We start from the raw sequence: 12,384 nt of genomic DNA on the forward strand, positions 1-12,384 counted from the left end.
GATATCCTTTAACCCACAGTTTTCTTTAGTTCTCATGTAGTTTTGACAACAGCAGCTGCAGAAATCACCAGCATAGTTTTTGCTGTGGTGGTGGGTGGACTGGGGTGTATGGTGACATACAAATGACTGTGCTCGCGGCAGTCCCTGCTACAGTATGCTAGAGAGGTGACAGATGCCTTCCTGTTGCAGGACAATTACTTCAGTGTCGCTATCGAAGATGGCTTCCTCGTGCTCCAGTACCAGGTTAATTCTGACGAAGTGAAAAGCGTAAGAAGCAAGAAAGAATTCATCAAAGTTGGGCAAGAGCATACGGTATGTTTTACGTCTGTAAACGTGCAACGAAAGGACGAAAACAAAAAGTAATTCAAGTTGTTTATTACTGGTGTTTTGTACACTCTGGGAGGTCACCATCTGCTTCTGCAAGATGCTCATTCATTCATGGTATTAGCTACACATAGTGAGAAGTGTGTGTGCTCTTAGTCTGGCGTAGCCTGGATTGGAATTGCAAAATGTCCAGTCGCATGGGGTCGCAGATGACCTGCTTAATCAATATTACTTATACAGGTTGCTGTTGGCGCCCCCCTGTGGCTGGCTGCAAACACAGAGATTGGGACCTGCATGGGCCTGCAGTAGACCGCCATCTCTTTGTTTGCATTCCCAAGCGGGAAACATGTTTTTTTTAAAGTAGCCCATGTTGTTTAATGGGACCATATTTGAGGACGCAGGCAGTTGTACCTTGCTTTTCAATATTCCACTCTTCGGAGATTATATCCACATGCTTTATCCTTCCAATTGTTTTATATTATAGGATCCAAAACAAAGATAAAATAAGGATCTAGGTTCAAAGATGTAACTAGCTGGGACAAAAATTTCCATCTGACTCAGTCCAGTGCTTACGATGGCACTGTAAAGCCCTTATTGACTTCTTTGATTAAAGCAAAATTCGTTCCAGCCGTGTAAGAATAAAGATTGTGTGAATAATCTGCATTGATTACACTACCAAGTACCTTTGGTTTTTCGTGGACAGTACTTTGCTGAAGATCTTAGAAAAATGTTCCTTTCTTTTTGAAGGGCCTGCACTGTTAGATTGAGGGTAAGGAAGGGAAATGAACGGTTTTCCCTTCAAGGTAACCCTAAAGGCTACCACCAAAACTTTGAAAGATAGTTCCATGCAGTTGAGAAAACAGCTTCACTCTGGACTGACTCAACCAGCACCAGCACATTTGATCTACCCTGATAAATAAGTGTGATGGTATAGCTCGCAGCTTGATGGGGATTTAAGTGCCATACAGATGCTCATGAAGTGCCGACATGTGGATTCCACCAGATAACTGCTGGTAATTCCCTTTTTAGGCCAGGTTACTACTTTTTCCAGCTTTTGGAAATCTTTAGTCATCTCGTTCCAAATGCTTGGTATAAACAAAGATGAAAGTTATACCTAAATGCTTAACAGCATGTAATCAATTGTATTGCACTTACTTAAGTGTTATAATGAAGTCGAGCAACAAAAGAGCAAGGGAGTCATTTGATATACAGTAGTTTATAAATCAGCTCGGGAAAAGTTATAGCTTGTAGTTATTCCTATAATTGAACAATTAGTCCACTAGTCCCTTAGCTTGGAAAATAGTCCAGTGATGATCATAGTCTTAGGCCACCATTAAACATTCTACTGTTGCCTTCCATCTCCCTCCAAATCCCATGTGTGGTTCCTTCCAACCATGCATTGTGCCTCAAAGGGCCAAACGCTTTGATGCCGGGGACATAACCCATTATATCTTGCCCGTTTAACACTCACTTCTTTTTTTCCACCCACTTAAAACTGGAACCTGCAGATGCAGTATTTTATTTTTTAACCATGGTCTTCTTTTTATTTGTTTTGAGGCCACTTGGGAGTGTAGGGAGAGTACTGTCAATCCTATGATTTTAGAAGGTGCTGCAGCACACTTTCTGGTCCTTCCAAATCCTGAGTTTATTTGTCTTTTATCTCTTTCAGATTAAGGTGCGGATTATCCCTAAAACCAAAATTTCTATAATTGAAGATAAATCTATTGTGATCGACGAAAGCTGTGATGCATTCCAGTTTAGCACATACTACATTGGCGGACTTCCATCAGATATCAGAGAAAAGTGAGTTAAAATCGACTTTATTTTTTATAGGAGCACCTATTGAAAATGTATTTACTATACTTCCAAAATTAGCAGCACAACAATCCTAGCCCTCAAGTCCAGGAGGTTTACCCTGAATATGATGCCTTGTACAGCATGTTTGGTCCGATAGCAGTGTTCTTCTTTGCAGAATAGGTGATAGATGTGTGAAACAATTTCCCGGTCACAGAGACAAGGCTACTGATTTCAGCACTATCGAAGACGGTGTGGTGCACACACAAGGTCATTTTAGTGGTTAGTTGTAATGCTATAGGTGCAGAAAAAGGTCTGATCTTATGAAATCAATTGAGTGCCCGTGTGTGTCAGGTGTTTATGACCCCATATGCTGTGTCTCATGCTGTCAGGACCTTAATAGCAGCAGGCATGTATCGTGTGCAGCTCAGTGACTAAAGATTCTTGGTTGCTTATCTTAAGTTGCACACTGGAATGTAGCACTAAATAATAGTGAAGCACACATAGTTGGTTTTGTGATGCTGTAGCGGGTGGTGGTGACTACTCCGTCACAGATGCTAGGGACATTCATTGAAGGTTTTTTTGTAGGTTTTTCAGCTGAACTTACCCTAGCCTGTGAGCATCCTATCTTTGATTTGCACCAAAGTCTGATTTGTGGTAGGGATCCTGTGTCTGAGCTCTCATTAAGGAGTAGGAGGTTTCTCTTGATAACAAAAGGGATCATTGCTAATAATCTTTCAGGCTGCATTATTTGGAAGGGCTGGGAAGCTGCAGCTTCATTATTCGGAAGGGCTATACAACCGCAGCTGGTTCTTCCTATAGGACGCCAATTACAAAGATCAAGGGGCTTGTTTAGAATTTGGCAAACAGGGTACTCTGCCGCAACTGTGGCAGAATATGCTGCCCACCAAACTTGCACTTTCCCTGCTTTTTTAAAGGTGAAGAAACTGCCATGTTTCCATTGACGAAGCCTACACTGGCTCTCTCAGGGAAACCTATGAAAGATGGACATTGGTCCAGTCGTTAAATGGAAATCAGACCGTCCACCCTATAGAAGGTAGACGTTACCACACAATTCTTTCCTGGTTGGCACCGTTAGGGAAAGATTGGCGATCCCAAACAGAAAGTAGGATTAATGAACCCCACACGCACCAGTGAGGAACGCCACACACTAGTGAAAAACTCCTAGCGTGTGGGGCCATTCATTTTTATAGCTTTTCAAAAACAAACTCCGGTTTGGGAGTTTGTTTTTTAAAAGCGAAACACTTTGCTTTGTGGGTGCACTGAACATGAAGCCTTCACGACAAAGCTTCAGTGCCTTCAGCAAAGCAGCCATGGTTGGCCGCTCCTCTGAAGGCACAGTGATCTCCGCTGCTTCACTGAGACTGCCAAGTGTGGCAGGCTGCATTCCATCGGGGCAGCAGAGCACTTACCTCTGCTTACATCTCAGAATATAGTACTACCAGCCAATGACTAAATAAGCCTCTAAAGTCTAAACATCAGAAACCTACTCGCATAGGCTTACTTCCATGTTTGAAGTAGAAGTCCATCCTTCATGGTGTTCACAAAGAACCCCAGGAGTAGTCCTGAAAATATATGAGCCCATTTCTCAAACATTTTGCTATAATTTACTCTCCTATTATGCCTGAATTGGAGGAGCAGATCAGAGTTAGACAAGTACTACTCTGGGTTTTCTCCTGAAATTGAAGTGTAAGTCATGAGTACATCACACCATTCTTTGTTGTTTAGGCGCGTGATGTTGAAAGTTTGAAGGAGTACGCCAAAATGTATTTGGTAAATGTGGAGTTTTCATCAAGTAAAAAAAAATGTAGGCATCAATAATGTGTTAAAATACATTTTCAGTATTTTTCTCTATTTGGTTTAGTCCAAGTGGAATAATCCCTCACTGTTGGAAATTGAGCCCTTTTTTGCACTACCACAGATTTTAAGGAAAACGCAAATTACGCCTGCTCATGTTTTGCACTCGCCGCCAGCGCCAACTCTTCGAATGCAAAATATGTAAAATAGCGTGACAGCATGCATAGAAACTGTTGAGTACCCAATGCGAATATTGTTTACACGTGGGTGCCTTGGCTCTACTTCTTACATAGTGGGCGTAAATTAACTTTTAGGATAAGAAATTAAAGGTTTTATCTTATTGTAAATGTTCACCCATAAATTGAATTCCTTTTTAAAATGTTAAATTCTTGGATTAAGGTGCTTTTTTTATTGCTTTGATGGTTATATATGACCGAATAAAGCTTGTGTGACGATGATGAACATTAAGCTCATCCAAACCTGTTTTTTCTTTGCTTTCTGTCACGTGTATTGAGTACAACAGATAGAAATTAAATTACAATGTTAATCAATCTGTAATGCCATCACTTTTCCAATCTTAGCTTCCTCCTTCTGATTTCACAGTCTGTTTTCTTCTGAATGCCCCATTCAATGGTTGACATAAACTATTTCACACACCCATGACGACACTGGCCAATTCAGTGACAATGCCTAGCAGTGGTAACCGCGTTACGGCTCCGCATCACTGTGGATCTAGACCTCCAATGTGCATCAACGTACTGATTATTTCTAGAGTTTCTCCATCCATTACTACTAGTCATTTGCTGGCTGTAATCAGTGACAGAATTAACTCAATAAACTGTGGTAATACCGCCATTGGTTACATCTATAGTAGCAGTAAAAATGCTAAGTAACCAGGTTACCATACCAGAGTCTTACCCTGACCTTTCAACAAGAGCTTCTGTTTCTCCAGTACCAAATGAGAAACATTCACTGGCCCACGAGTGATTGTCAATGCATATAATGTAACATTATGTTCCTGATGTCATTTACATGTTTTCCTGAATTCCTTTCCATCAGGTTCAACATTTCTACCCCACCACTATGGGGCTGCGTGACGAACGTGGTTAATCCGACCGGTACTCCTGCATTCGCAGAGACGACTGGCGTCAGTCGACGGTGCTCTGAGAGCTGGCAGGTGAGCAGTAAAGTTACAAAACCAGTGCACTTTCTGAAGAGTAAAAAGGCCCGTTTGATTCTGCAGTTTTTGTGCTGTTTTTTCAGTAGTATTCTGAGATCTAGTGAAAACTGAAGTGTATCCAAGCACAACCTGTAGAAAATCACCAGGGCGGATTATTGTGATGCCAAGCGGTGTCCCATAGCACAACAACTGCACTCAGACGGTCATCAGGCATTACATGGACAGACTACACACGTAGGGTTAAAACTAACACAACACCCCTCCAACCATCCACTCCACGCGGTCTAGTATGTTATCCATGCGAGGGCCCGCTTCAGCGCCCCACAAAGGTGTTGTAAGCGCTGTAACGCACCGTATAATAGAATGCAATACACCCCATAAACACAAATACGCACAGTTGGACGGCAAATAAGGAGAGCTCAGCCCATTCAGTCCTGCCATTTCTTGTCTACTCTTGGCTAAAAGACATTAGCTGGTCCCTGGTTCGCCCTTGCTAGATCCTCTGTGCCTTTTCCGTGGCATTGGAGGCATTCCTTCACCACGTTTTGTTTCTTTAAGTTCATTCCAGTGTAGATTAGTTGAAGTAACTATGTGAGGAACAGGAGGGTTCTCCAGTGAGCCGCCATGACAGGTTGATAAATCTGTCCTTGAAATCGATTAGGGTCAGGGAGCTATAGATAGTCTCGCTGTACTGAGAAATGGCTGCAGTGTGCCTCTTGTTTAGCACAAACAACTCCATGTTTTGTTCTATATTCATGTGCAGAAAAATGGCTAACATTTTTTGTTTCATCTAAATATTGCTGAGCCTAGCGTTCTACGTTTCCTACGAAAAAAGACATTTCTAGATGCCACACGTCAGCTTCAGCGTCCGTTGGACACTGAAACACAATGTTCATTCGGGAGAAGACGGACTGAGGGCTCAGCCCACCTTCATCCTCAGTGTTGACAGAGTTAAATCTGAGAGAAGAATTATTTCCTTTGACCTTTGGCCCGCATGATTCCTTAGATGATGAGACGTTGTAAAACCTTGATGTGTGAGATGCTATGTTTATACTTCGACTAAACCAGAGCTGTGCACTCCATAGTGACCTTGAGGGCAGTAATGCAGGCTAAGCTGCAACTAAGGCCTGCAGTGCCAGATGCATTCATTACATCACATATATATTGCTGTTACAGCTTGCATAGACAACGCCTCCATTTGGTGCCCATCTACATTCCCCAAGATCTGGGACATATTCCGCTGCCCTTTCCGGACTTCTGCATGTAGGCCATCCACATGGGCAGTGCCACATTCCTGGTGCGAACATTACGCTCTTGAGGCTGCCTCCGGAAGTGATGTCCAGTTTGATCTTGGGTTTCTGAGGGACGTTTACATCATCTTTGCTGCAGAATCTTCCCGTCCGTGGAGATTGGGAAACTGCTAAGATGGTGTAGTACCACAATATCATGGAAAAACATCGTGGAACAAAAATATTGGCACAAAACTATTGACTACTAAAACATCATTCCGGTAAGTGTAGGTTTACTATTCTTAAATCTACATATATGTACCCTGGTGATTTATATACCTTCAGGGCACGTAGTACGGAGGTAATAGTAAACCTATCCCTACCTATATAACCTTACGCTCACTGTTTTCGGGGAAAGATATTCTAGCTTTTTTGTTGTACGATATTTTTCTTCTCGATATTCTGAGCTTCTACATAACCATGGACCAAAAGCGATCAAAATGGAAAGAAATACAAGGGAATAGAGAGAATAAAACTCTTAGGGCAGGGAGACTTTGGGACTTCAGCCAGTTGCTGCTTAGAAGATGAGTCGTTGTTCAGTGGGATACTTCTTAATTAACCATTATTTTCAAAAAGTACCAAAAATATAATGCTTAATGGTTATGGTTAATCCGATCGTTTTAAGATTCTGACTTGATTAACTGGTTGCATAAGGATTCAAATAAAAAACACCTGACTAGTCCTGTCCTGGCAACACATGGTTGGGAATTGTGTTCTCTGAGGCCCTGGAGCTCATGAGAAAAGGCTTTACAACAAGACAAGCAACCACAATTGTGACAACGTGTTTTCAAAAGGTCATATTAACAAATAGCACACACTAGTCCACTTTTTCCGAACATGTGTCTACAAAGTCACTCTCACAGACGCGTGGACGCACACGCGTTCCTTGTTACTCACAATCTGGGACACTTTAGACGACTTTGCAGTAGTCAATAATGTATACCCTGAGCCATTAAAAAAATAATCACCATTAATCAGTCGCTGTTTATATGAACCACCACATTCAAATTGAAACCGAATAAGAATGTGTCGCCGTAGGTGTTACATTATTACTCATTTCATTAGACTACAAGCAGAATAAACATGAAAAGAGGACTGTCTCTTTTTACATCACATGATTGTGAGACGGAGGATGGCTACCTAGCAACCACACATATCACAGTAACAAAATATGTTTCAAGGAGGGATATGTGGAGTGGCTGTTTTTTTTTTTTACTCGTGAGCCTCCACGAAAAATATGAAAACGTTGCCCTGGTCTACACGTTAGACATTAGTTTTGAACTCGAGTTTCAAGTCACCTACAAAGAAAAGTAATGAAGCTATTAACTTGTGCAACGAAACGCCAACTAATGCTTGAGAGAAAGGTCCAGGTCCTCCCATTATCCAGAGCCTGGTTGTAGAGGAACAGGATGTGAGAATGACTGAAAATACAATTTATATTGCGTTTTTTGGGACAGGATTTAATGCACAGTTTTATGTACTACCTCAGGTAGCCCAAACATTTGGCCATAGTGGAACTGAATGTGGGAAAATCCACAAGAAGACCACTAATAAGTGCCTTCTCCAAAGTACGCTTGTGCAATAAAGACTTTGTACACCCCTAGTTTTTAGGGGCGAGCGCAAAGCGCTCCGTCCCCTGATGTAATCTCTCTTTGGGCTTCTAACTAAGCCCATGTCACGTCAGTCACTTTCATTGGTCCGTGGGCCTGCCTTTTAAAATCTGCTTGATTTCATTAGTGGAAGGCATGCATACGTCATGCCTTTTCTGGTGTTTAGCCCTCCTCGAGCGCATCAACCAACTACTAAGAACATACAAGTCTTGATGTTTTCCATCTGGCTTCTGGACTACTTTTTCTCTTTATTTCGCAGCGCAATCTCGCTGGGCAGTAGTTGAGCGCTTTGTATTACATCAAGCCTGTTACATAGATAATTGCACTTTTGCCGTTTTCACTGCGAGCAAACTTTTATTTCCCTTTGTGTGTCTGCTTTGTGCTGATGGCGGACGTCGGCTCGCTTATGTGAAACTTTTACTTTTCAGTTTATATGGCAAGAAAAGCCTGGTTAGTTATGTGAAACTGTTTTATTTTCATTTTCAATTTAACTGGCAAGAAAAGTCCGCTTAGGAGTTTACAATGCAAAAATTTGCTAATGCTAATACCTCTAACTTGAGCTAACACGAGACCCTTTGTATTGCAAATGCTTGTTTATTTATCCTATCAGTTTTTTAACAGTTTACTTATAACTTCTAAATTCTGTTGCACATGATAACAGGCGTTGAAGAAGTGGAATTTCCTGCTTTGTTCTTCAACGGCGAGTCTTTTCTACCCTGAAAGGGTGCTCAGCCCTGCCGTTCATAGGGCTATTCTTTTGTGCTTTTCCAAGATGGCAGACTATCAACATATGGTGTGTGAATATCCACAAACTGACAGCTTCCACAAAATGTTGAATGTCCGCTGCACTCCATCCCAGTTCCCCCGGCCTACTCTAACAGTTGGTGTCAGAGGTGATAAGATGGAGGAGCGACATCGACATACCACCCTACTGATCATACGTCACTTATTTATTGTTACTGTGCTTATAAGCCTTGGCCCATCATTTTCCACCACCCATAATACCCCACATGCTTTGGAGGAATTATAGAAGGCACCTTGAAGAGTAATTGTGATTGACTGCTTTAATGAGGGTATCATCATTGTTTGACTTGATGGATTGTAAGTACCTTCATAGAATCGCAGACGTGTAATTTCAGGCAATTTAGTCTGTGAACATTCTGTGAGTACTACTAGTACAACCTTTATTTTCCAAAGACACCTTTGTTATATAAGCCATAATATGTTACCTGCTGACTGCATATAATATTTCCTAGTGAAATGCAGTTTTTGAGTCCCTGAAACCAATATCCCGATCTCAACATCTGTGAGTAAGTGGTTGTGTGTATGTCAGTGTTAAACCTATCAACACCTAATAGGTTCAGACTTCATAAATTCCACCCATAAGTTGGGGTTTCCACACTGCATTACAGCAGTCGAAACATGTGTGGCTTATACATGAATACAGTCACTAAGGACTGTAAGGCCTCCCACCCCCACCATCGGACTGCCAGTAGACCCAGTTTGAGAACCCAAACCAATCACTGCCATTTTGGAAAGTATCTAAAACACCCCTGCATAAACAAGCCATCAACAGCCAGTAAACAGCCATTAGGGCAACCTCCTTGGATTAGTCTAGACACGTGTCAGTCTCAACCATGCACGATCTATATACATCAGCCAGCCAGACACACATTACCTGGGTCATATGACTATCAATAATTGACCATGGATACAGCTGGAGGGAGCACGGGGGCCGAGGGAGCACAGCAGACACCTCTTGCAGCACTTAGAGGACCCCAGTCTCCTATGTAAATAAATAATACGTGTGTACATTAACAAATCAACCTCTGTTGGTGAAATGTGTTGGTGAAATGTGCACCAGAATGCCATGAAGCGTACCAGAAAGCAACACAACTGCCACTAGTCATTAATGTGCAGGTTAGGAGTTGACAGTAGCTCTGATTAGTGTATTGGAAGCATGAACAGAGTATGTGAACAGATGCAGTAAGATGTTCTTCTTGGTGGCGTGATATTCCCAGCTTGGACTACTATCTGATCCGTTGAATGAATGTAGAAATCCGCTGACATCACTAGTAGTCAAAAATGGCAGACACTAGTGATTGAAAGTGATGGAGTTTCAGGATGTGGATAACTGTTCTCTTTCTTCCTAGATTGTGCGGTCTGCAGAATTCTCTCGAAGTGGAACACTCGGTTTCGGTTCAACTGACTTCACCTTCCCGAACAACTTCCAAGCTGGATTTGGATTTCAAACAAAACAGACTGATGCAGTTTTATTCCAGCACTCCGTACAGGTATGCCATACTATATTTTAGTAAGTGAAGGGGGGTCTGCTTAGGTGTGGTTGAATTTTTGCTAGTGGTCGCAGATGTTGGGCACCAGTATTCATTCTTTGAGACCTGGGTTTATTTTTCATCATCAGAATTTGACCCTGGCAAGAAAGACAAAGGCTGAAAAGGGAGAAAGGGGAGAAAGAGAAAGATGGGAAAACTGTAACAAAGTAGGAGCCAGAGAATAAAAAGAAGTTAAAGAGTGCATCTGTAGTGTGGTAGAAGAGGCAAAAGATAGAATCAAGACTAGATACCCTTGGTATTTGCCAACCGCTGCATTCTGCAGTGCCGTCAGCAACAACAGATTTGTGCTTTTTAACAAATTCTGCACTTCTAACTTATATGGGATGCAACAGGGCCTTCGTCTCATTAAGAACATGGCTTACTTTTATCAGGAAAGAAATGTCCTCTGTACTTTGTTCAACAATTTCAGCCTTAGATGATTAGCGTGAAGAACGCGAACAATGAACTTCACCTTGGTACAAGTATGTGCATGTTTGTCAGTGTTGGGTATTACTCAGGGTCTTGCACTACCGTCCAGGCTCCCTTCCTCTGAAAGCTGAGAAATGGTGATTGTAGCACCAAGAGAGATTGTGGCATAAAAGGAGTGAAAGCAGACACTGTGACTAGGATAATCCCATGTGCAGCAATAGATACACTAACATATTGCAGCACAGAGCGGCTGGGCACAAGACTTGCAACAATAATAATTATGACTTGGACCCATAGTACTCCTTGCCCATGGGTGCAAATACAGATGTGAAGACCTCCAGGGTACATGAAGGATCCATTTCTGCGCACTGCAGCAGAACTAGTCAACCCACCATTTTACCTTTGCCATTGAAGCAAGTGGTTTCAGCAGGAAGAGTGGAGAGAGGGACAACTACAAAAGATGCTTCATGGACTGTTGCCAGCACTGGAGAGGATCATTGTCACCATATCGAATTTACGGGAAGTGCCCCATCACCCCTCAATTTTCCGTAGCGCATTGGTTCCACCAGCTGACGCTGATTAGTAACCCCGCTGTGCTTTTTGGCCATAGAGCGCAATTGAAATCTAGCTTGTTATAGATTTGCCTTACTACGTGGCATGCAGGCTTACATAAAAGCTTGTCTGCACCATCTTCCTTGCCATAATTCTGTATCCTGTGCCTCATGGCAACACTTGCAAATACTGAGGAAGAGTAGAGCAAGAAGTAGGACTTAAACATAATCACCCCAAGCACTTCAAACAACTAAACATGTTGCCCATTTTTAACACGGTTTTACCAACAGCAGCCCTACTAGGTCCTTCCAATGTGAAAGGGAACTCTTCAAGATTGTCAATATCTCCTCTCGACACCATTGGCTGTACATTGAACAAATGTTAGGTTCTGCATTTCATTGGTTAGTGCCTTCCGCTAAACCTTGTGAACCGAGTTTTCCACAAAAGTCCACTGTTGTGACAACACACACTTTACACATCACCTACAACAATAACAACGTTTTACTTGTTCCTGGTAGCAATAGCTTATCGTAACCAGGCCCGTAATGCTCCTGGTTTTTCACAATTTAATTTGGAGCCTTACTTAGCTTGGCTTTGTAGGGGAATCTTTGGTTCCCTTGAATGGATAGACTGCCCTTGGTAAGAATATGTTCATAACTATATGACATACCAATATTTCCAAAAGCTTTAAAGCCTGTCTAGGGACTGGAAACATTGAGGTTAAGCCATGTACCCTGGCAATTTAAAACTGTACATTTTTGTCATCAATGAAAAAAGTTTTATATTTGACCTTTTTGTTGTGTGATGTCTCTTTTTTCAGACAGATGAACTAAGCATACGCTTGGACAAAGGCTCTGTCAAAGTCAACGTGAGAGACGGCCAGCTCATCTCAAAGGAGAAATATGCGGATGGACAGTTGCATTATGTGTCCGTGATAAGAGAAAATAATGAGTATGTGTCATTCCTAAAAAATAATCACTTGAAAACATAATTGTTCAAAAATATATTAATATTTTCAGTACTATATTGTGAAAAGATACAATAACAATTTGCAG

At 41.9% G+C, this 12,384-nt stretch overlaps 1 protein-coding gene across 2 annotated transcripts in view; it reads left to right on the plus strand.

Moving 5' to 3' along the window:
• LAMA3 (laminin subunit alpha 3) overlaps nt 1–12,384 on the plus strand; it is a 933,952-nt gene that overhangs the window by 901,787 nt on the left and 19,781 nt on the right. For both annotated transcript variants that reach the window (XM_069220025.1, XM_069220026.1), the window contains 5 exons: nt 190–312; nt 1,994–2,127; nt 4,996–5,113; nt 10,169–10,309; nt 12,150–12,280. In XM_069220025.1, the coding sequence (XP_069076126.1) occupies nt 190–312; nt 1,994–2,127; nt 4,996–5,113; nt 10,169–10,309; nt 12,150–12,280 (647 nt within the window). The remainder of the gene's footprint in view (nt 1–189; nt 313–1,993; nt 2,128–4,995; nt 5,114–10,168; nt 10,310–12,149; nt 12,281–12,384) is intronic.

Source organism: Pleurodeles waltl, chromosome 2_2 (genome assembly GCF_031143425.1).
Source record: "Pleurodeles waltl isolate 20211129_DDA chromosome 2_2, aPleWal1.hap1.20221129, whole genome shotgun sequence".
Classification (NCBI taxonomy): Eukaryota; Metazoa; Chordata; class Amphibia; order Caudata; family Salamandridae; genus Pleurodeles; species Pleurodeles waltl.